This window comes from Lineus longissimus, chromosome 12 (genome assembly GCF_910592395.1).
Source record: "Lineus longissimus chromosome 12, tnLinLong1.2, whole genome shotgun sequence".
Classification (NCBI taxonomy): domain Eukaryota; kingdom Metazoa; phylum Nemertea; class Pilidiophora; order Heteronemertea; family Lineidae; genus Lineus; species Lineus longissimus.
Window position 1 is genome coordinate 16745677 of NC_088319.1, and position 26783 is coordinate 16772459.

The 26783-nt window shown below is 41.1% G+C and overlaps 1 protein-coding gene across 3 annotated transcripts in view; it reads right to left on the reverse strand.

Annotated features, from left to right (window-relative positions):
• Window positions 1-26783, reverse strand: part of LOC135497004 (zinc finger protein 385B-like) — a 112454-nt gene that overhangs the window by 17971 nt on the left and 67700 nt on the right. For all 3 annotated transcript variants that reach the window (XM_064786628.1, XM_064786627.1, XM_064786629.1), the window contains one exon: window positions 12808-13055. In XM_064786628.1, the coding sequence (XP_064642698.1) occupies window positions 12808-13055 (248 nt within the window). The remainder of the gene's footprint in view (window positions 1-12807; window positions 13056-26783) is intronic.

Consider the following 26783-nt stretch of genomic DNA (forward strand, 5'->3'; position numbering starts at 1 on the left):
ATCTTTTCTAAGGTACGAAAGTACAAACGAATAACGAATTGCTATGGTAATAGTACATTGATTGTACATATGATCAACAGAAAATGTGAGAAACGACATATGGTAATTGTAGCCTTTGAAGAAGCGATGGAAAACATTTGTCCTTTTTTACACCTCTGCAGAGGCAAACATGCCAGAATTGTTAATTTTTTTCAGAGTTTTGTTTGTGAGTTGTGTTTTTCTCTGTGTTTCCTTATGTGGATGTTCCGGCTTTAGGGCCACAAGCACCATTGATAGGAAAAGAGACGGAGAAGACTTCACTTTGTTACTACTATTAAGGAACAGGAAGAAACAGACTTGATATCGCCCGTAGACACTCCCATTTTTTTTAACGCAGTTTCCTGTCTCTCATTTTCTCCTATAAGGTATTGCAGAAAAGTCTTAACTACAGCAGTTGTGTTACTAACCAGAGGGAATGGTCATTGTTCATATCTAAAAGCAGTGATTTGAAAGCAACAATCTCAATCTCAGTTGGACTGCCTCATAAGGATATGATTCTACTGTTCCTGCAAGTAATCTGATCCTAGTCAGCCAAACGTAACAACCTATTATTCCCTGTAGAGGTGAGCAGTTTTCTTCTCATTACAATCATTAGCAAGTCAGTCAGATTTGTCATTCTCTCACATGTTGCTGAGGGCATGCTAATGCCTCCGGTAAGAGGCCAATTAGGGTTTCTCATTCAGTAGGTCACAGTCAGGCTGCCTTCATTTGTATCAATTATATGAAAGGAAGTGGCAGGGAAGCTGATTTCGATAAACTTAATAAAGAAATGAAGTGACAGAGCAGTTAGCTTTGCAGTACAGTCAAATATATGAAACGAAGTGACGAAGGTAAGTGTCAGAGAGCAGCAGGCTTTACACCACCTCAATTATAAGGAAAGTGACATCTTCGACATTACTGAATCCGAAAAAGAATTTTTCTAGATCGATGAACAAGAAGATGTCATTAGATTACCGTAATTGAGTCTCAAAAGCGGCGCCGGAATCGCGAAGTACATTTGCTCGGATCCCCCTCCGACACACACCAAGAGGAAATTATCTGCCACGTTCCTTTTGTTTCACCTACATGTTGATTTAAATTTCTTAACTGAATGAAACCAACACATGACAGCATGTCACTCTAATCACCTGGTAAAACACCGCATGTTATCTGCTAGGGTAATGCATTACCAGTCAAAAACCCGGCTCAGTCGACTATTCGCAAATGGATCACCTTTCAATTCAAGAACACGCTACCAGGCCGTAGGCGACACATTTCAAAGACACTTGTGATAATGATGCGTTTCTTTCAGGCTCACCAATGAGTAGGAGATGTAATCCAATTTTCGTAAGGAGAAATTTTCTTAAAAGAAATGAGCAGTGACGCATCATCAATGATGAGGCGAGACGAAGTGCTTATATACGGGATATGTGGGGTAATTGAATGATTTCATGATATTGTGGGTAGGCCACATGTGATACCTAAATAATGTTTGAGCCTCCTCGACCCAACAGCCAAGGGGATTACGCTACCGACTTATTAGTTATGGACTGATGACAGTATATCTTTGGCCAAACCGAACACAGAAATGATAAACAAAGTTCAAAGTTGTAAAAAGTTATTGACAAAACCATTCGTTGGAAAACTTTGAAGGCTTTTCTAAGCAGCATGTCTTTTAGACATCCTCTTATCAGAAATGGCACGTGGCTAGGGTTAACATTGCCAAACACACACGCCACTAATCATTCCGAAGCTGTACGCTACTTCCCGTATTAGCATGTGCTAAGTGCACCTCAGACACAAGATACCCCATGCTACTAATACTTTGATCAACCCTGCCAACCCTTTGAAAGACTGGCAGACAATGTAAGTCCCCTAATTGATGTTGTGGTAGTGTCACGCATGCTAAGGTTGTGGATGAACATGAGTTGTGGTGGCGGCTTGATAAACGATAGTGTCCTGTATGTTAAACGTTTATGATGACAAGCCATTTGCTTTCTACTAATGGCCCCGCCATGATTTGCTTGCGCAATTCTATTATAAGAAATTCTGGGATAGTGGGGAAAAAACGACCAAAGCAGACAGCCCTCTAGCCATGGCCAGACCAACACGGCAATTCTATACTAAACGGTACAGCAGTAACTGTTATTTCTGCAACTCTCTTCTCGTTTTCACACCATCGTTGCTTTTCGCGCGGCACCATCACTCTCTTATAGTTTTGACGTGAGCAAATATCCAGACCAATGGTAGACCAACAGGGCAACAACCTCACCGAGCAATAACTGTTACATTCTCAACTCCATTTTGGTGTCCTGAACATGTTTTTTTTTATCTTACCAACACCTTTGGGGCGAAAAAACAAGAACGCAATCTCAAAAGCAATTTTTTTTGGAGCAGAGCACATGAAAGATGTGAATAATGTGACAGTGAAAAGACTCATAAGTACGCCGATCATGGTTCCCAACCAACTGTTGTCGCTGCTGATCGAATCAAAGGTCGTTGATCACGGCAAGAGCAAATTTGTACGGACAATCGGGAGATCGCGACAAATTTCTGCTAGTCACAAAAGATGGTGTGAATTATACATTGGCTGCAGCCGCGTATATTGTGGTCATTGCTATCTGGGGCATGAGGCCTGTACTGGACGCGTCTGATCTTTGCGTGAAATGGTAAAAGTTCTTTGGCGTGGCTGGTTGCATTAGTTGGTCTCGTGTGGGTGATAATCGAGCTAGAAGGCCTCAGGATGGACGGGGTTGTTAATTGACCTGGACATTGTGGCTATTCTCGTGGCTAATTTGTTTCCTGCGTGACGTGGTCCATTTGTTCTGGTTGCGGTTAAGGCGCCCTTAGGAACAAAGAGCAGAGAGGTTGAAATGTTTGAGACCAATCGCATAAGTTGCCATATGAGGGGCAAACAAAAAAAAAAGACTAGTTGTGGGGCGTGTGGGAGTCTTTTTCTGCGTCCTGATTTTGCATAAAAGAACAAGCGACGACAGAATTTCTCTCATGTCTTGCAAAAAGACTGCTTTGAACTATTGGTAAAATGACACATAGTTAGTCGCTAAAGGTTCTTGTTACTGCTCCGATGTCATTGGAGATGAAGCATGCAAGGGAGTCTCTACCAAGCGTCAGTTGTCGACATATATATTGCAGATTCTGAAGTACACTTGAGATCTTAATGAATATCTCCAGATCTACTACCAGCATTGTGCTGATACTGATATATCGATTGAATTGAGGATACATTGGTCACGCTATCTACCTTATTTGCTCCGATCGTGTGGAAATGTAACTCGGTCAGTAATGAGAAACTGGATACGGATGTGCAAGAAATATTGCATGATGCCTTGAAGAAGTGTGCTTGCCTTGAGTTGGCTTCAAACAGGGGGTATGGCATGCCATATCTTTGAACATACAATATCGTTCTCATTAAGGCAGGTGCATGACAGTTCAGGAAATCAGAAAATATGACACCAAATAAAATCTAAGATTATGATAGCTTGACGTAACGAAGATTGTTACTAATGTGTTGGTTATAGCAATGACTTCTACTGATTGGGTATAACCGTAGTATTTTGGCTTTCAATCCACAACATTTCCATTTGTGAGGAGACACCAACCCATCGTAGCCTTATCTGTAGGATTCTACATTTCGTATTAACATTTTCTCTGATTTCCTGCTCTATTGGCAAACGTCTAAGTCAATATTAGCTTCACAAAGGCTGCTCTACATCAAAGAACTTTGCGTATTGCTTTTTATCCGCGGATATTGGTTTTGATTCAATGACGGTAGGTATCATTCCTCGGAAAGACCTTGGCATGCAGATATCACAGAGCTTGAATGGCAACCTTGAAGCTGGAGTGGTTTGTTGTCATACTGGCCTCCAGAGAAAAGCTGCATAAAGTCTCAGAAAGCGGGCTCAGAGAATGGAGGAACATCACGATAATGGTACAAGGGATTTCCACGGTTTGAAAATTGATACCAAGTAATACCCTGTTAGCCTTGGCTATCAGTGTATTGGACAATGTTCAAATGTTGCCACTGAGAGTGTGGCAAGATTTCATCAGAAAGCGACGCCACGTAGATTCGACGCAAGTAGATAAGGCGTGATGAGCAATACATTTTTGATTTGGTGACGGGGTGAGGGATTAAGTCCAATACATGCATATTCGATCACCACCGAGATGTTACCTCGAATGATGAGTTGATACAATCAAGCTTAGGTATTGTCCTGTATTGGATTTGATCACTATGATTTATGGCCTGAGGTTTATTTACCTGGATCTCAAAGCCCAGAATAGTTCTCAGAATCACCCCATCGGCTTTCTATAAGAGCACTTCAACAATGTACCATGATACAGAACGAATGCTATCCAGCAGATATCGGAACTGACAGCAACCACAAAATTGATCCACCTGATACTTTTCTCAATATCAGGCCGCAACTGGCTACGATACGTCCAATTTTCCGATCATTCTGTCTCACCGCGTGATGTTGCACTGACGTATCGTTTATCAGCTGGTATTGACAACCGGCAACCATTATACGAGAAGATAGGCGTACCATAAAGTTGGTATCATCCCGTCAGATATATGATGCACACCATTGTTTTTTTGTTTATTTAGATACCTAAAGGCGTTCGGAATTGCTAATTGCAGTTAGACACGTGTTTTACTGCCATTACTGATCGCATTAAAAAAAAAAAAAGAAAAAAAAATATATATAAATATAGAATTTGTAAAGTGCCTTTCCAGGTCACCCTGCTCAAAGCGCTACCTCCACTATTTTTTGAAGTGAAGATTGAACAAGTGTGTTTTAAGAAGGGATTTGAATTGGGTGAGGGTCTCAGCAGATATAATTGCTTTGGGGAGTCGATTCCAGAGATAAGGGGCAGCCACGGGGCAGGGGCAGCCAACGAAAAAAGAAAGTCAAGGTAGGAATGCTGTGGGTAATATTTTTCAGATTTTGTTTTGTTTCCAAAGATAACTAAAAGACCCATAAATGCAGTTTCCATGGAGGAAAAAAAGTCATCGTCTACTTCATGTCCGAAGGGTGAACAACAGAAGATTCACTCGCTAAAACTCCTAGGAGAGAACTTATTTTTACATCAATTGTCCATTTCTGGTGTAAAACCGGCAAAGGAACGGACATGGCCACAAGCTCAAAGCTCCATTAGCAATCGTGTTACCACACCAACTGTCTACTTCTTCTGCAAAAAGTGTAAAATGTCGAAGCTGAAACGTCCAAACCATCCTTAAAGATGAGCGTTTCGGGAGAATTCCGTGTCGTTGTCCATTCACTTCAGCAATCTTTTTACTTCACCACTAATTATCCACAAGAAGTGTAACGAAGACTTTTAGAGAAAACAAAAGTTGGCCCTTTCAAAGATGTTTACTATTAGTAAACATCGTCAAATTTGATCCTAAAGCTTATTCTCTTGGACAAGATTTTGAAAAAGTTGAGTTTCGCCTAAAAATTTAAATGTAAATTTTTCTTAGATTGTTGCATGAACCCACGGCATAAAAGACTATCAGAAAGGAAATCGAGTTTTAATCAAATCTGTTTTTTTCTGTTATTTCAAGGGATGGTAATTGAAGAATCTGAATGTGATTACAGTGTGCTATATCCTCCAATTTAATTTCAGCGTGATTTTAAAATTGGTTGGTAATAGCGCAATGTTATTAGCGGTGGTAAGACTAATGGTACGATTTTTTTGTACCTTAGCACGGAGCCGTAATGAAGAGCTGAGGCGGCAGTGCAATGCTACGGGAGTTATGTTCCCCCCGATGTGAATGCAATGTTCTGCCAGATATAGGTTGCGGGAATTAAGGAAAGTTTGCCCTGAATGGTTTGCACTTTAACGGCATCTCACACGTTTGAGGATTGGCATGCTCTAGTAAAACAGGCACACCCAAGAAAAACATAATGCTACAACTGAACTAATGATAAGAGATTTAGTTTGCAGTGAAATTCTACGAGAGGTGGAAACAGAAAAAGTTGTTATACCGCAATGTTCGTTTGAAAATATGTCACAGAGGATTAGAGTAACTTTACTTGTCGAGATGGGTGATCGATGCAGTGATTTGTGGAATTCTATTTGACGTTTGTGGCATCTCCCTTGTAATTTAAGAAATGTTTCGCTGATTAATTGTTATAGCATGAACATGGAGGCTGACGTTTTTCCCCTGTGAAAGCCCAGGGTCTTCAGCAGAAGAAAATGTAGATGCCATACGCAAGTCAGAGCCAGTGCACCCGATGGAGTGGTTGTTTTACTAAGCCAAGATCGACATTCGACAACTACAACTGCTCACAGACCCAACCACAAAATAAACCATAGCTGATATCGCAGATTGTTTACGAGAAACGCATCATCCATCAGATTATTATCGTCACAACAATCATCATCTTTCAATCTAGTTCTTTCTTCAGAATATAGTGTTTCTTTCGCAGAAAGCATCAAAAGACGTTATTTTTCTTCACCGAATGATAGAATGGTTTGCTGTAAATTGCATTAACGTTAAGCCACTTGTACGTGTCAATGCAAAAACGAAGAAATTAAATTAATGGAAATGGAAACTGACTTGAATTGACGATATTAAGCCTGTTATTTCTGAAAGAAACCACATTTGATTGAATTACCAACGCGTACCGCAGCCGGCAAATGTCACTATGAGTCAGCTCTCATAGTGTTCAGCAGGCAGGTTTGAGCAGAAGGACATCTTAGAGGAAGGCAATGCTCGTGGCTTAGGAGACATTGCAACCTCAGGCAACGAATACGTAGACTGTTCACTTGTTGTGGACACGTGAGGTTATTGTAGACGAGGACTGGAAGCAGGATTCTTTCTGATGGAACCCGTTCATTTGCTTATCCGTGAGTTGCTGAGCAAACCCCTGTTCAACTTATGTAGTCAATAACTTCGCCAAAGAGTAAGCTAATTAACCCAGCAGATTGGTTTTAATATTTGATGCGCTCTCGAAAAGTTCCCGGTTGGCACCGACTGTTTGCTTGCGGTGATAAAGGGACTTGAAAATGATGAATTTGGCTCCTTCATATCTTGTGGTATAATTGGGATAATTATAACCTGTGGCACAATTCGGGAAGTGTTGAGACTCTGTATTACATAACACTTCTAATATAATGATGTCTGCAGCAGGTCTTTCTGATTCCTCCACAACCAGACTCGAGATTGTCGAGACTATAACTGTTACTTTTGAGTCAGGCAATCAAGGGTGGTGTAACTTGTTTTGAAGTTTGTAGTGTTAGTTTCGCCTAATGGATTACCCAACAAAGCGGTTGGCGTGTCCTTTTATGGATAACAGTGCATTTGTTGAAAGGAACTATTAATAATCTTTCCATCATTCCACCATTATAACATCAAGATCAGGTAAACACGGAGAGAGCGTTTTTTGTTCGCCGTTAATTGAAGATTTGCTACTGTTTTGTAAGATTTACCTGTAAATAACTAATGGCATCAGATAAACCATGAGACAAAAAACCAAAACTTGCATCATCTCCATTACTGGGAATTTCGTTGAAAACATCAGCATCGAAAGTGCATTACCGCTAACTGTGGTTGAGTAACAACAGTCGTTCTTTCCATTAGGCAACCAAGTGTAACAACAGACCAGGTTGCCAAACTCGGAGATACGGAGATGCTTTGTGGTAGGGTGTGACAGGAGGAAGCAAAATGGTATCATATTATAATGGTGTCACCGCAACCATCCGAGAAAGATTAGCACTCGCACTAGATCTCCCTTTGACGTTAACACTTTCCCAGCGAAGCTATAATATTCAGCCCACACGGCTTCATGGTATTGTTTTCCGATATCTGTAACCGCACCCGGCCAATCGTTACAAAGAACAGGCTTGTCAGTTGCCAATTGTTCCCAAAGAGGGTTCGCAATGTCTTCCCAATGTCAGAGTTCTAAATTTAGGGACCCCACTCGAGGAATATTTTTCATTTTTTCTTTACACTTGAGCGTCTCTGTGACCTGTCTCGGCAATGAACTTGTTGTTTGTGCAGTCAAGTGAGACCAGTCGCTGGGTGTCTATCATTTTTCTAACTTGGCCGTTAGGGTTTTTATGCATGCATTCAGCTTTAATGCAAGCTACAAGAAACGTCATCAAGTAACGTAGCCTCTTAAGAAGCTGGCGATCAGCACATACAACTTGAGTGATACAATATTGGCCAAGTTCACTGTCAACAAGGATGGAACTTGTTTTCCCAAACACTGCGTTATTCATCAATTTCGATAGATTTTCACTAAAACTGCATCAGCCAAGGTAAGATGCTAGCTACATACCATCTAAGAGAAACCTAATCACTTAACGTATGATCTTGAAGAAGCTAGAGAAGGAGTTACCAATACAGATGAATTATTGGCAATATGGGGAGGTACCTCAACCCATCAATACTGCCGTGAAATGTTAGGTAGACAGAGGCATGTGTGTATTGTTCCTTTCATATAGAAGAGATATTGGTGTGGATTGCTCGGTTTGAAAAGTTGACACGGCATGACAACCGGGTGAAAAGTTACATCATTCGTGAATTGATCTTTAGAAATGACTTTTCGTTCATAAGTTGACACGGATTACGAAAGGCAGCCTTCTGCGTCAGTGCCTACGGCATCGACAAGTGCGTTACAGCTTACCCAGTCTACACTATGTTAACCTAACCTTATGCAGCAATCCTTAAACATCATTCATCTTTTAAGATGAATGATGAATGAAGGTTAAAACCTTCTCGAAAACTCGTCCGCCGGCACATCCCATCGTGCTCATATAAAGACCTTAATCCATCTCAACTTTCACCTCATCACGCAATCTACGCAGCTGTAGCCAACAATTATCATCTCACGAGACTAACGTTTACCTCTTTGGCGAAAGCCTTTCCCACCGATAGTAATTACTGCGGTTTCTTAATTGTATTGCACGCAAACGTGACCAATAACAAGAATATGGAGAAAAATATGCTATAGGCTATAGGAAAAGGTTACCGGATCTGATGTCGGTTTTTATTTAGCACGTTCCGAGTTTTGTTTCCGATTTCCGTGTTTTTTTTTAGTATTCGTGTTCTCCGTGAGGATACATGACAGGTCATGTCAATATTTGTCACTGAGTGCCTTTGTTAATTAGGAAACTGTTTGATGTGCGGCATCATATATCTAATTAGTATTTCAACTAATTAGCTGTGAAGTACAGAGAAGCGGACAAGGCTAACAATGTTATCATCTCATTTTTCGTTTACACAGAAACAGGCGTCGGGCAAAATCGAGTTATCTTGATCACTAATGCAAAAATTTACAACAAACGCCTCCTCGCTGGCATACAAATCATCTGAGACTCTGATATACCCCCCCGGTTTTATACTTTCTTAGTCAACTGGATCCAACTTTTTCTAGAAATAAGAGTGCATTGTACCCTTCCATCCAACTGAATTCTTTTTTGGACAACAACCCGCAGGCTTTAAGACAATTCCGTTGTCAAACTTGCCTCCAGATTCGAGACGTGCCTAATCAGATCAGTCGCAAGAAGACATATCCTACACTGACAATCAATACCCGGTTGTAATTTGGTAATCGCCCGGCTTCCAGGCAACGCAAATTTATCCATTTTATCCATCTCATAAGGCTAGATTTCTCCTTCATTGATCCCAATGGTCGAAATCTCATCAGATTTATTAATCACTGAAGACCAGGTGTGCATATGATAACGAGAAAATATCTGAAGCCACAAGGTCCAGCACACCCCGAGTAGGCCATTTGGACAGTGGTGTTCTTCAGACAGACAGATTATCTAAATTCGTTGCACCTTTAAATCGAGTGGTACTATTGGGAGAGGAGAAAATCTAAATTTTTAAACTACCAGGCAAACTACAGATTGGTGGAAAACCTCATAATTCTCATTACCTCGTAGGCTAACGTGGCATTAAAGGTTGTCAAAGTTGCCATACTAAGAAAGTTTTTTTTCCATCAAGCAGCGGTAACCATCTTAAAATCAATTTTCCCGCAGAAACCTAGCAACTGATACGCAAGTAAAAGATCTGCACTGCAATCAGGGTTTAAAGTTTCAAAACGCCGAGAAATGGCTTCGCAAATTGCTGTTCTGTGCCAGTTTTTTGCCGTCATATTAGAAAGTGAGAATTAGAAACGCAGTTTTTTAGAAACCACATTTTCTTTCCGAAAACACTTTCACCAGGTTTTATAATGCTGCTGTACATGTACGGACCGATAGCAAATTTGCATCATGCTGATAAGTGGTTATATCACTATAAATGTACGGCAATGGTTATTTTAGATTTCCAGCTGGACACGTGTAAAGAATGTTCAGAGATGAACCACGCCTTTGAGGACCTGGAGCACGACATCACAAGACAAGAGAAGAATCCTTACGGCGGAAAACGACCATTAACTCTATGACTAATCCTTTAGAAATATAATTCCCATTGCATGACCACATGGAATGTGAGAAGGTGTTTTGTTTGTAGGTTTGCTCTGTGAAGACGCAACACGTCGCTATGTTGGCTGCTCTTCATAGGCCGGGCGAGCAATGGACACTTTAATTCAACCCACCACAACTACCCAACAAAATCCTTAAAAGGTCGAACAGCTCAACGAAAACTAGCATGGTAGAAAGATTGATGGTACCACTACTAGTTAGCCTGGCAAGAAAATGCACCTAATCGCTTAAGACTTCAACAAATTGCCTTTTTTAATGTCCGACGTATCTCAGGATTACCACGCGTTGTTAAAACGACGTGTAATGGGTGATTGCGACAGCTTTCCCGTGTAGTTTTGAGAAAAAATCCTCCATTTAAGATGGATGACTCGATGCAGCCCCTCTGGACTACACAATTCGATTTCGTCAGCCAATCGGGAAATCAATAGGATTTCTTTGGCGACGTTTTTAGTCATTCACCGCATTTGACTTTGAAGTTTGCGGATTGGAATTGATTAGAAAGTAGATAGGGCAAGATCTAAGTTTTCTGGGATTGAAGATGTCTTTTTTAAAATTGAAAACGCCTGGAGGTTTTGTTTAGATCAATAGGTATTAATGAATACGATGAATATCCAATACATGGATTCAGGAAGTGGAAGAGTGACTTGACAAGCCACTGCCACTTCTCGAGAAAAGGTCCCAGCCTCGCTTGATATCCGAAATAAGAGACATCATCAGCGCAAAAAGTGACACTGAATTCTTTAGCCAGACCGAAGTGGAACATGGATAACAGCTCTTCGCGATGACCTACTTTAGAAAAGCAGTTTTCAATACCTCACGCCAACTTTCTTACTAACAGCTAATTCATGGTGAAATGCGAAATAGCTATCTAGAATCAGGGCAATCCACACTAGGGGCAGCTCCTCCCTAACCGGCAGCATATTCGTTACCGATACTGCCCCTGTATTGTGACCCTACGCTAGTATTCCTTACGTTGCCATCCACACGCACGATCCAGAGGAATCAATATTCACTTTCGTTGCTGGCTATCTTTGGCCATTAATATCGACGGACTAGGCCGTGTGGTTTTGACAGGCAATGTGACTTCAGCATCATAAAACCAAGCAGGTATATTACTAACCAAGTGTAATGGGCAAGACGTCATTTAAATGACAGGAAAAGTGGGGAAGGGCAAACCCGTAGGCCTGTCTTGGTTTCTCTGGTCAGCCGAGGAGTGGTCATATCGTGGCTTTGAACAAGGCCCTCCACCCAGCCAACTCCACAGGCTTTCTCCTTTCATGACCCCCTCCCCTACAAATGTGTCCTCCTGCATTCTCTAGAAGAACTTGTTCAAACAATTGAATTCTCTCACTGCCATCTGACCAACTTCTGTTAAGTCTTTTAACAGTCAATTAGCCACTCGGAAATGACAGTGGCAAAAAACGACAAAGCAGAACTCCCCAATGTTAGCCAACTTTTTTTCAAGGAAGGTGGTCTATAATTGGATGTTTGAGGATGCCTAAGCCGTGGTAAGGTCACAGTCCCATCTCCGTAGCAGATACAACGCGGGTCTGTCTTATATCTAGTTATCTATTTATTGGAATTCTCAGGGAAGATCATGTTTCTTCTTGAGAAGGATCACGTAGTGTAGTAGTTCGAGTTACAGACCTCAGGCAAGATGACGTAGGTTTGAACCCGATTCAAACCAAATCTAAGATTTTCTCCGAATTCTTTTTAGAAAGAGATTCTGCAGGACAAGTCGTCTACCAAGTCCATAGTCAAAATTCAAGCATCCTTTAAAAACCGAACTCACGCAATAATAACTAATGATTCGACGTCGAAAGAGCCCTCGGAATGATTCCGAGCATTGCAAGGCGCTGTTAAATTACTGGCAAGATCTGAAGACTTCTTGTGCAAAGAAACGTCTATTAAATCAAGTGTTCTATTCCAATATCAACCTAATGTTAGCTTGTTCAAATACAAAGGCTATCCTAGTGTTAAAAAGCATCTGGCAATACGTCAATGAGGGGAGCAAATATTCTAATATTAACATTGTAATAGAGAGGGGAAATATGTCAAAAGTTAGTCTTCGAGAGTCTAAACATTTTTAAAAGGTTCTTTGCTTTAATCACTTCATCAGGTTGCCAAGTTCCAAGTATCAATATCAGAACATTTCTATTGCTCCTTTCACCATCGTGGCATGAGTTAACCATTTTCTCCCATACGGACGACGGACGACGACGACGACGACGACGACGACGACGACGACGACGGACGACGGACGCCACGGTATGGGATAAGCTCACCTCTGCTAAGAGGTGAGCTAAAAATAATGCAAATGATGCTTACTTTCCTCCGACGGCTGGTTCCACCTTGACTGCCTCCGAATTGTATTCCGCAATTTTAACTCTCCGTGCATGATTTTTTCCTTGATAATGTTGCTGGGCCTGTTTCGTCGAATTAAATGAAACATCACAGACCTTGCAATAGACCTCTTCAGCTGGTTCCGAGGTTGACGATGTTGGTGATGGCGTTGAGACAGTTGTTGGGCTACCGTTGATTTGTGTTGCGACTGACGGCGGTTCGATTTTAACACACTGCAAAGAAAGAATCGAAATTCTAGATAAGCTCAAGCACTAGAGAAGTTGGGTTGTGTGACAGCATTCTTTGAGATGGTTTGTCGGAGCCACCTGAAATTCCATCTGGAACAATCTAGTCGAAAGAAATACAAATATTGCTCGTATTTATATCTGTATGCTATGACGTGTGTAGGTACGAGTCACAGATCAATGAGAGGTTATCAGTAAATTTCTGGAGCTGCAAGTCAATTTGCTTTAGAAATGAGCTTTGGCTTAAGGTGAGAAACATAAAATGAAGAGTTCATTCACCTGTGCCGACTGTAGCTCAGCATGGGTTGTTCCTCAGTCCCTCTTTCTTTATTGAACAGCTAGCTATACAAGACTTTTAATCATAAAACGGAATCACGTTTTCCCAAAGGGGTTTCAACTTTCTCCTCAATGTTTCATTTCTTATCTGAGTTGCCTAACATAGTAGTATTGGCATCATAAATCGTGCAGGTTATTCTTATCTTACTTAGTAAATAGTGTCGTGTTCCAAATGAGCATTGTAGCTAGCTGTTGCCAGTTTGACGTCCCTTCGGGCTTACATTTATGGCATTTGCCATTTCACTACCTGAACACGACTCAGACTCATACACCCAAGCGATATTCATGTTACTACTGCATGTCCTTTTGTCGCCTAATTTCTGTTGACACGTACAAATATAGTGATATTTCACAGGCTTTGAGCAGGGCAACCTGGGAAGGCGATAGCAAATATTTCATTTTCTTGTGTACTGTATTGTATAGATTGTGTGAGGTTTTTCTTATTTACCAGAGCCACAAAAATGCAATGACGAGAACAGCGTAGGCCCTGATTCATTTTCAAGACAAGAAAATAACATTTCAACAGAAAGATGTTTTGTCAGAACTTCTCTCCCAACATGTTAGCATCTGTGAATACTAACATACTGCTATATTTCTCATCATCTGAGAAAAAAAACACATAAAAAGTGCTAATCTTCTGATCAGAATCTGATATAAGATTACCAGCTACTAACTTTGAGTAAAATGAGCTAAAAAGGAATGTCTTATGAGCTTAGAGACAGCTCGGATGTAACATCAAAGTGTGATATTGCTTTTTGGCTTCAAATGACACCGTGCTCGTATTTCGATCAATGTATTTAATCCATAGGTCTGGACAATTCCGGCAGAGGATGTTGAAACGACGTTGACTTATGACTGTATATGGAGTTACTGTACCATTGTATGTGGAGTTCGTCAGCCTTTAGGATTTATTTGCCACACACCTCTGAGATGATAAGGGGTTCATGTCAAGGAAGATATAGAATACAACACCATAACAAGCAGGAAAGCAAAGCCAGAGCTCGATTAGACATTGCAATCAAACTATAAATGTCATATGGTCTTTGATACGGATATTTTGCAGAAAATCAGATACACTTCTTCGTTTGACTCAAAGATCAAACAGATAACTTATAATACCAGACTAGACTTTTTCTATAAACTAGCGTAGATGTATCTATTATTGAATACTGATCGAGGCGCTGTTTTCCTATCATGTGTCTTTTAGATCACTGGATAACATAACATTTTCATCATATCCCAGCATTAAATCGGAATAATCGCTCAGTTCTCTCAAAGGTCAACGAACTCTTACAAAAGAGAGAACAGTTTATTAATATAAGCAAACAAGCTGACTTTTATGATTTTACCTTTCGCATCCTTTGTAGTCCACTCTCATCACCGGCTGGTGATGAAGCTTCTTTTGTGTCCACAACATCAAGATGGAATTTTAACAACATGGGATTTGCGATGACAAAGTCGTTCTTTAAGCCAATAAACAAAAATCTCTCATACTTTATACTGTCTTCATCTTCTTTCTTTTCGTGGTCGAGGCAAGTTTCTGTCATCATCTTATTAAAGTTAGCTGTATTTTGTTGAATTACCTAAATTTTTCATCTTGCAGTTTGTTTATTTTCGTTTTGTGCACATGTCTATTTATAGACAACACGATGATGAAACAATGAGAAAACGTTTGGGTACTTTAAAACATTGTGGGTGTTTCATCTTTCTCATGCACTCAGCACAGACTATGCAATTTATTAAAGCAGTTTCAATGCACTCTAATATTTGCTTGCCTACATCACCCACACATTTCCTCATCTAAACCAACTGATATTTCCCCCCAACTTAGCTAGGAACCAGCAACATCTTGCTCACATCTCTAGGCGGGGATCGTCGTTGACATTTAGAAGAGCTGATATTCGAAATTAAATTGGATAACCTTGAGTCGGAGTAAGACTACGACGGGTCCTGTTATTTCATAAAATTTTCTGACAAACGAGAAATATCGTTTTTCTACCATTTACGAGGCCGAGTGTTGACGATAATACTGCCAGTTACATGAATGATGAAAAAGAGGAAATTTTGTATATTTATCAACATTATTTTCTCGCAAATTCACGGCAGTCAACATGTGACATTGCTGTTCTGCGGAATTGGAATAGGTGATCGACTTGCCTTTTCTGCAGGTCTGTAGGTTTCGGCAGGAGACAGCTACAAGACCCTCCCACTACAATAAATCCTTACCATTCTTTACCACACATGTAGTAAACTGGCATGATTTGTAACAAGTTCATGGCAGCCAGGAATCGGATGGATGACATGACGTGAACATGCAATGTCATCAATTTACTTGTTTTCTTCAGTAATGGTCACCAGAGGCTGGTTATATGAGTCACGACCACATTAGCAAAGCGCCGCACATAATCAATCTCCCTGTGCAAATCTTACTGTCGACAACACCGGAGCAAATTAAATTTTCAGTAATAAATTTCAATTTCGCACTATTTGATTGTATGAGCTGTTTGTTACTTCTGCTGTGCAAAATTAATGATAGTGTTGATAGAGCAAGGAGAATGAGTTTTAGTTTAAGAGAGGTATATTTCTTTCAATGAAGGGGAGTGGTGCTGTTGATGTGAACATGGTGACGTCTGCAATTTGATAATATGGTTCTTATGATGGGAAATGGTCCAAGTCCAGCATAAATCTGGTATTAAGCGGTCCCCCGTCAATCGAACCAATGGCAACACCACAAACACGTGATATCGATTTTGCCACAAAATCATTTGAAACTTTCAGTCTTTATTCAGAATAGCTCTATGATCTTTTTTCCAGTAATGTCGCTTCCAATTTTCAATAATCTTAAAATCCCATCAAGATATTTGAAAGTTTCCAGTTTGTAATCTAATTCCCACTTGTATTGGCAATCAATAGGACCACCCGAGAACATGGTATCGGATTGCTAACGCGAGAGGAAAAATCTGGGCAGAAATCTACTCTGATTTGGTTTCCCAATATTTAGCTTGGTGGTCCTACATCTTCACCAGTTCCCCTTTAATACACCTTTGTTCGTTATAAAGTACCGATGTCTTCCAGCATTTGCAATTAGTACCCTGCTCATTCAACTAAGATCATTATAAATCATGTTGAGAATATCGCATGCTTCAAGACTGCTCCCAAGCATCCTAGCATTATCAAGCTCGAATTGAATCAACAAAACGCACGGAATTCAACTGAAATGTCCTTCTTTGATATCAACCTCCAGGGCATAATGGAAGTTTCCATAGCACTGCATGTTACATTATGCTCAAATGAATGCCACTCCAGTCACGTAATTCATAACTGTAGCTTGGGGAATTAGGTAAGAAACAGCCATGGATAGTTGCAAAACTCAATTTTTTTCAAACCTGAACTGAAACTAGTTTGGTACAGGACATCGTCGTAGTGAATTATAATCCACATATACCTTTCCATCCAACAACGAGGTAATCAATACCGACACTGTAACTGACAAATAGCTTTGGTAGCAAGCAAATACCTCTCTGGATAAATGAACAGGGAATAACATTCTACAATATTGCAACACCCACCCATTCGAGCATCAGTTATGATAGCAAAATTGTCTATCGAAATCCCCAACTAGAAAGGCTTCATACCAAGGAAAATAATGAATAATATTGAGTTGGTCAAACAGACAGCGTTGGCACATATCTGATTGATGTCTAGTCAGGATCAAATGATGTAAAGTACAACGAACTGTGTTACAACAAAAGATATCAACACCAGGGCAGCACCTCCAGTGTTGTCGGATGGACGTGGGGGCAGACTGACTACGTGACTATAGAAGCCCACATCAAGGAAGGCTCGAAACCAAACAAGATCGTATAATGAGCGATATGGAGCTGCTCAAACAGACTGTGTTGGCACATATCTGATTTTCTGTGTTCGTACAATGTCGTGATCTTGATGATAGAAAGCTTCATGTCATAGTTACCCAACCGGTTTGACCAAACCTCATCTTAGCAAATGGCGAATATGCACTGCGAATATGCACTGCCAGGTAGAGGAAATAACACGACAACAGGTGGTCGTGAAAGTGCATCTGTTCTGATCCAAAGTGGGTGTAATGTTACACTTACCAATACAGACACTCATCTCTCTTCAGCAGTAATAGAAACATTAAATATTTAAACATGGCTACCAGAATAGTGCATTAGTCCATAAAAGGAAATGCGCAACCACTACCGACCGGGAATATATTTGAACATATACTAAGGTTGGTGAGGAGGAAGTGCAAAACGGCTACTGACAGGGAACACAGGGCCATTTTCTTGGATGAATGATGATAAAATAAATGCGGAACCATCACAGACAACGACCATATTATGACATTATATATACAATAACAGAGACAGTCATCTCCAAAAGGAAATTGACGCATCCATAATTCATGTTAGCTGTACGATAGGAAGGGCGAGAGCCGAGCATGTGGCGGGCCGGGGGACAGCATAAAATGATCATCACCACAAGATAATGGGAGATTTATCGAATTATGTTATGATCGTTAGACATTCGCTTAGCGATCTAAATGAGTAACACGACAAGGGATAGCGGCTCCGGGTGGATAGAGATGTCATTTCTAGAATTAACACATGAATCACTTGCCACAAGCCCTGTTTGATCTGGTCAAGGCTTGGGATGTTTGTCTCGTTTAGGTCAAGACATGGAAGTCTCTCTTTGTGAACTCAAGCAGAAACGTGTTCAAATGGAACTGGAGTCTCCCAGTGGCAGTTGCAAATATCAAACCTTGATAGAAACTCGACAGCATGATAGATTGAGAATCATTTAAATCACACATTACATTCGTTTGAAGAAAGTAATTGGTGAACACCTTATCCAGAAATCTGACCGTGAAGGAAGCCAAAACAACTAAAACCTCAGGGGATATATACGGTAGAGTAGAGTATGGAATAAACTGACCCAATATGTATCCATCGCGTCTTAAACTAGACATCCATTTACGTTTTGTTGGATTTACTAATTGTGATATCCGCGCTATTGTAGGATGACTGTTGGTCCACCGGGACCTCGTTTACTGATCAATGACCCTTACTATACTCCGGACAAATATATTAAGACCATTAATATCACTTATAGGATGACAGGAACAAATTAAGGACTAGTTGTTGGTCCCATGAGAGGCTGTTCAGCCAGGGGTACCTTTGATATGACATACTACAAGTACTCTATATTCGCTTTTATAATGCCAGTTTGTTATGTATGAGCACGCCTTATACAGGACAGCTTTTGTCAAAGTCACTGTACCCGGACTGGTCCACTCGTCATAACACCAGGACCGGTAAGACATCAATAAAGGCACACAGTTAATATAATATGACTGTCAAGACTGGCACGAAAAAGCCACAAATTAAATATGACAGCCCTAATAACAGTGAGAAGAGAGTACATAAAGCTTTTCTATTACGCTTCTTCGTCAATCCAGGGACAGCAATTGTGGGTGTTGCAAATTGATCACGTCAATTTCGTTCCTCCCAAAGCCTTCTCTAACAAGCCAGGTCGGTTAACCAGCCACTGATGTACTGTTAACACTCAATGTATTGCTTTGATATCAGATCGCTGTTTCTTTTCCCGAGCGTTTCAGAGTTAACATGTCAACTATAACACGTCACACCAGCCTGATGCCCACCCGTAGTCAACAATATCCATCCACGTTGCTACAATCATCTATTATTGTTGTGTATCAGTAACTTCAATTTGGTGACAAGCTTATTGCATTCAGTGAGGTGAGGCCAAGACGGACAGTGGTTAAATCCACATCCTTGAGAATTCGATCGCTAATGCTGTATCTTGTCGTATACCAGTAACATCCATCTGGTGACAAACGTATAACACTCACTGAGCTTAGGCAAAGAATTAACCCAACGGCCTCATCAGTTGAAACCATCTCCTTGGGAATTCTGTCAACATTGCTGTAGTATTCGTTCCATTAAATCTGACAACCACTCTAATGGTTCTCTGATTGTCTGGTATGATATATCCAAGTGAAGATTGAAGCAGCATGTTCACTAAGAATAACGACGAGATACAACCCCAATGGGAATACACTTTTATTACCAATTGGTTCCCAAGCTACTTCCAGTTGACTGTTATATCTTATAGATTCCAAGAAAAGAAGAGAAAGATGTTGAAGAAACTTCGTTCGCCCGAAAGAGATCCGGCCTAAATAGTCAACATAAACGAACTATTTTCATCAAGAACTGCCGTCACACGATACAAGAATGCAAAAAGCAATGGTTTCACAAAACCATATATACTGTCAATGGCAGAGCTTTTCTAAACGCCAATTACCGTTGTAAGTCGGTTTGCAACTGGTCAATTTCAAGTATTGAACTTCGATAAAGAGTCTTGACTTTCGAGTTCGAGTTTTGAATTTCGAAGTCGAGGTAAGAGTTCCTCAGTCGAGTTTTTAATTGAGAAGTCGAGTAACTAATTTGGAGTCTTCTGGGCTTTCGTACACAGCTTATTATTAACCGGTAATGGTAGTCAACACATTAGTATCGTCACACTTACGTGATTGACGAGAACCACACCAATAATAAATGTGGTCAAAAAACCACCAACCTTTCATCTGCTTGTCACAGAGAATGATATACGATGATGCATTCCTTCTTCCATTATTCATATCCTCACACCCGATCGGTCGCTGCATATTTGATCTCGTGAGTGATTAATCATTGGGACCGATGGCTATGGACATCTTATGGGAAGGTCTGTATCGATCTCCGATCGATCTGGAATACGAGAGGTTCTCAGGGAGGTTGGACCTGGTGTCAGTTCCTTACGAACGCATTAACCTCTGTGTGCTATATTGCACAATATCGCCATAAAAATTCCTTCAAGGCTGTTCACCGAAGTGATTTGCTAGAAAAAATGACAGGTCATCGACTTTTCCTACCATTCCATGAAAAGCCGTCACAAAAGTCGCCATTACCGATGGGTACCCAAGAGAGTTGCCGATATTATGGAGCAGTTTAATATCAGACTTCTAATGCAATAATAATATTCACGAAACAAAAATTGAAAGGGCAGTAACATTTATCATCATTCAGTGGAAGGATATAACAAAGGTCGCCTCAGTGATGGGTACCCAAGAGAGACGCTTATATCATTGGACAGATATCTGTTTAGGATCAGACGGCGGCTTGTAGAGCAAATTTGCAAATGTCTATTCAATGTTGGGATTATCCGGAATGAATTATTGATAGCCCAATAGAGCCAGTGATCAGTCTGTCTTTGATGTTGTTGGTCTGACAAGGCTATGACACACCAATGGACTAGGCTGATCGCAGATTGTGTCTATTACGACAAGTAAATACACGAGTTGGTACTATCCTTTTATGAGTGATCAACGGAGATTATTGCACGAAACAGCCTAAGATCCTATTACAATCTGGATTCGCTATCGGCACCTCAGTCGTCGAAGTATGAGGAGAAACATTGCTGCAACGATTGGGTCAACGAGCAAGCATCTGGTCTTTGACGGAGAAAAAAACTTCCTACACTATGAAAGCCAAGCACTTTCCTTTAGAAGGCGTTTGATTGGAAAGAAAGAGGTGTGGGAATTGAAATGGCTTGTTCCGATCACATCAAACGAATGGCACTGTTTGAAGTTTTATCTGATTGAGTGAATGACTACAGGGAGGGTATAATAGGAATTGTAGATTCCCTAAGGAAGCGTTCGAAATTCAAAACGGGGTCAGTTCTGAAGCAGGTCAGAGTTATAGCTGTCTGGCTTTAGAGACTTGGGTATAAAAGCTGGGTTTCAAACAGCGGAAAGTTAGGCTATGCAACTTGTGTTGCTCTTCAAACACGCATCTTCTGCTCTTGCTTCTCTCAATACCACACCCTGACTGCACTTAGGTTACGCATCCTGTGCTCTTTGATACCACTGTACCACCACAACCTAATTGTACTTGGGTAACGCATCCTGTGCTCTTTGATACCACTGTACCACCACAACCTAATTGTACTTAGGTAACGCATCCGGTGCTTCTACCGACTGTAACACCACAACCTAATTGTTCTTAGGTAACGCATCCGGTGCTTCTACCGACTGTAACACCACAACCTAATTGTTCTTAGGTAACGCATCCGGTGCTTCTACTAACTGTAACACCACAACCTAATTGTACTTAGGTAACGCATCCGGTGCTTCTACCGACTGTAACACCACAACCTAATTGTTCTTAGGTAACGCATCCGGTGCTTCTACTAACTGTAACACCACAACCTAATTGTACTTAGGTAACGCATCCGGTGCCTCTACTAACTGTAACAACACAACCTAATTGTACTTAGGTAACGCATCCCGTGCTTCTACTAACTGTAACACTACAACCTAATTGTACTTAGGTAACGCATCCGGTGCTTCTACTAACTGTAACACCATAACCTAATTGTACTTAGGTAACGCATCCGGTGCTTCTACCAACTCTAACACCACACACTAATTACACGTTACAGAATACAGGTTTCCCAGTTTATTTGATTTGCTGAACAACCTGTCACTTCCATTAACAAAGCAGAAAGAAAGAACAGATCGTGTTTCACCAACCTCTTCTTCATCTTTCCTGTGATGAGGCAGAAATCTATAAAATAATGCCTGTCACCGGTTATCTGATCAGGGTGTGCATTTCAAACAGCAATCGCAATCATTGTGTGGTGACAACAAAAACGGAATAATGAGGAAGGTACTTATCATCATTGGGTGACATTTTAGTTTCTAAATTGAAAGTTTAGCGAGCAGCAAATTGTAGTGCAGTGCTACTTCGATGCAGGGCATCGCAAATAAGTTTCTGGCTCAGGCACAGGGAATCTATGATCGGATTAAAAAGAATCCCATCTAGGAGGAGTGTTCCTCCTAGTCACGCAGTAGATGGCACAAGAATAAGCTCTGTTTTGTAGATAGAGCTCCTAAGTACAGATCAGCATCACTTAGGGAAGTTGAGAACATCAACTTATCTCAGATCCTTATACGTATACTTATAAAACTCTGTAGGAAGAGGACGAATTTGTGTACATTTCAATCCGTATACACGTATAGGATCCGTGATGAGCCACAGATCTCAACCTCCCGACTGAGTGCCATCTTATGCCGATGCATTATACACTAATCTGACTTCCAAGAAGATAGAAATCCCAGGGTTGTTTTCAGTGCTCTCCCATGACAGGAAGATTGAGCGCAAAAATAGATAAAACGCCAAGATCACGATGCTGTGATTCTTTTCTTATGTTTGCTAATGGAAATTGTAGCTTTCTGGAAGTTTTTCCCAAAACTCGTTGATGTAAGAAGTGATTCAGCGAATGAATAAATAGATTTGACGAGTTTGTGCTCAATTGTTGCCAATTACTTAATGGAACAAGATCATCATCACCGATTAAGCGATGTTTATCGCTGTTGAAAATAACCGCATGAAAGATGGTAGCAAGTAGAGTGACTTTCTTTGATGGCAAAATTGCAAGAGTAAAGCCTGAAAGGCTTATCATTCTATGCGCCATATAAGCTACGTATCGTTCACCTTCAAGCTTCTTTACTGACAGCAGATCCAAGCTCAATAGCATTTATTTGCACAAAGGAATGACCTTCAGTTGTATTCATCAGCATGTCCTTACACCCTCACCATCATCACGATGAGAACAACAACACAACACAGTAACTCACATCGACAAGGCAATTTTCCAGTTCACCTATCAGAAGACTACTAGCGGGACATAGGGTGATACCATCATCTAATCAGTTCCTGACAGGACAAGAATAATTCTTAAGCCAACCAACTAATGGTTCACGATAGATATGGTCGCAAGAGATAAACCCAAGGGCAGGGATTTTCTACTTCAGTGATCCCTACAAATGGGGCAGGACTACCGGAGGGATGCAAAATGAATGGAACAATAACCATAAGGGAATTCCTTAATTGCTGAAGACCATAAGAACTGGAGTAACCTTGCCGAAATGTCACCCAAATTATTGACTAGAACAAAGAGAAAACGTACATACGATCACTGGCTACCTCAGGCTTAAGGTAGAGCAGATTGTTACACCCAACTCACTGAATGGTTTACTGGAGGGCATGACCAATACGAGGGGGGAAATAATGGTATAACCTACTGCGGAAGGTGACCAAGAACACTGCCATGTACCATTAGAACCGCCAAAAACACACTGCAATCAAACTGCCTCCAAGTAAAGCATCTGCACCTTGCTCGCCAGCAGCAGACCTTCATATCATTCTATGACCAGTCCTCTTATCTGCTGTCCACGTCCTAGATCCGGCAGCTAGGAGCATCCCACCTGCATGATATGACCAGAACTCTAACTGCTAGCTGATCTGCTCTGAAATTTCCATTCTCTGACCTGGCCTGTCGTCTGCCGAAGCTCTTGCACCAGGAACATCCAGCAACAGCACGATAAGTCCATAACTGTTGGTCTCTGCATAGCCTCTGATCCGCTGTACATCTCTTGTTGAGGGATGGTTTGTCGATGTGCTCTCTACATAACATGACTGCCTTTAGCGAAGAATGTCAAATGACATTGCTGCATTCTTCAAGTCAGCCTTAGATTTCGAGCAACAGCATCTCCTACCACTTTTATCCATTAGGCTCGCTCAACGTTTTCACAATCACCTTAGCGATACATTGGATAGGCCATGTTTTTCTATTGGCGCCAAATCAGGGAAGTCGCCAGTAAAAGGAGGGGGAAATTGATACGGTAACGAGCCTTTGTTTTTTCACGTCGCCTAGAGATGGATCGCTCAGTAAGGGAATCATGCTTGGTGTAAAAAAGGGTAATGGCGTCAAATTAGTTGGGGATGGGAGTGACAGCAATTACGGCCAGACATGATTGTAGTGCTGAGAGGAAGGATTGTAAATTTGTCATCACCTTAGGTGAATTTGTATTCAAGAGGTTGTGTATTGGCAGTTTTTAGTTCTCTGAGCTCTATCAGTGGAGAATACTTTTGACAACGCAATAATTTAGACCTTAGATACAAAATAACCAGTATCACCACGATATATGAGGATGTAAGAGAGCAATCATCACGAAAGATAGGATGGATTGATCAAGATATAAGTACTGTCTGCTGACTGATCAAGACACTCAGACGGAACCAATTACTACTACTCTCAACTGGCACACACTTGACAGATCCTTGTATTGAGTTATCGCCATGCTATCCAGCAGGTCTGCATCTCATCATACACAGCCCAGCCTACGCTCAATAGGAAATGACACAGATTCGGTCGATGTTTGAGAGACATAATTTATACATATCGATATAAATACCGCACGTCAAACTGATTGACATGACAGTACCTTATCAAGGTAGAATATATAAACAACATGCTGTTGTTGCTGTTGCCAGGTTCAGAATACAGAATATGAGAAGAAAGTACGGTGTGTTTGAAGTCGACACAAAAGGTGAAAGAAATCTGTTTGCAAGGCATGACCACACGTGCCATAGGCCGTGGGGTTGAATCTATCACATTCCATTAGTATACTTGATGGAGGATTGATCTGCCACAGGGTGGACTGAGGCTACTCTATACGGAATATGACTTATTCTACAATTCATTAGGACTGGCCACAACAAGTGACCACGAGGCTTCGAGGCACTCACGAGAAGCTGTGTTCGTTTCATTAGCATGCTAGCCGGAGGGATGGCTAGTCTCAATGTACCAATGATTGTGCCAACGGATTATGGCTTTCGATGGTAAACAGGGTAGCTAGGCTTTAGCTCACACCACTACCAACACCACTCTAAAACCTAGACAAGTTGCAATATCCAACACCATACCGAAGTCAGCTTTTCCTTAGGCTACATGGCTTTGATAAGCTAAATGGTTTTGTGACATCAGTATGCTAGCCGGAGGCATGGCAAGTCTCAATGGACCAATGGTTCTGCCATAGGGTTATTTATTCGTGTTGTTGGTAAACACAGCAAGACCTTTCGCTGGTGATCGACATCACTCTAAAACCTAGACAAGTTACCAACACCAACTACACGCGAAGTGAGCCCTCCTGGGTATTCGATAAGCCGGAATCATTTCATCAGTATGCTGGTCGGAGGCAAGGCTGGCTTTTTTTGGCTAGACCAGAGAAGGACCTTCAGCTTGTTCCAATCATCACTTTGAAAGCACCTGAAGTTGATATGGTATCAAGTATGCATTGGTTTGGGTAGGACCTGAAGTTGATATGGTATCAAGTATGCATTGGTTTGGGTAGGTTTGGTTGAGTACTTTAAGTTGTTTGATTCCCTTTCTTTCATTATATCATCTTGTGGAAGAAACTTAAGAAAACACTTCAGGCGCAGAGATAAGTGTTGACGTAGTCTCGGATATCACGCAGTTGACTATAATAAGTCGAAGTTTTTCATATCCTGCCTGATACTCAAACCAGTTTCTTCAGCTTCGGAACACAGAATGGTACGATCCTCACGGGAATCATACGCCTGTTTAGATTCCATCAGTGTACATGCTAAAGGGCAGATTAGGCAAGGAAGCGGTAGCTGTGGAGAATGCGGTGATTATATAAACCCATTCTCATCACGAATGGAAATAGTTGCAACCAGAGGGGCATCTGAAGAGTCTATTGAATTCCTTCATTACCGTTTCCAGTCGCGCCGAGTGAGAATGAGATTGCTTGAGGTGCTGCAGTCATGTTGCTGCGGAAGATTTTTGAGGTAAACCTGGAGCCCCTGTGGGAAGCAAGACCATTATGAGGAAATGAATAGATTTACATGGGCTTGGTAATGTGGGCGTGTTACCAAACACGAGCAAACAGCTGAAAACTTGTTTCGAAATGTCTGGACATGTACTTTCTTGAAACTGTGACAACAACCCATTCAGACGAAATTGACAATAATCTGTTTGGCAATGTTAGCATTTGTTTCATAGTCTGGACGTTCAACCCAAACTGAAGCAGTGTCTGCATTAAGTGATGTTTGCAAACAAATGTCTGGAGACGCTTGCCAGTGTAGACCAGACTTAACCCATAAAGTCTGATTAATAGGCAGTGTTCGATGCTGATTTCAAGCATTGCTTTCATCGACTGCACCACTCCGACTACCACATTTTCCACGTATGTGGCTTTGATATGGCTGATTATATGGCTGAAAGAGGGACATATCCAGCATCCGTATTGCCAGAAATGTAATTCGTAGGATCCGAGAAGCTTAGTTTATCTGTACAAGGACAGCCAATAACCAGTTATTACATTACACAGCTCTCCAGCCCAGAAGTAATTTGGTCTCTAACGGTTGACTCAGCAACCACACAGGTGGGTTATTCGCTAGCGTGTCGCTTTCATCCATGTGTAAACACCGC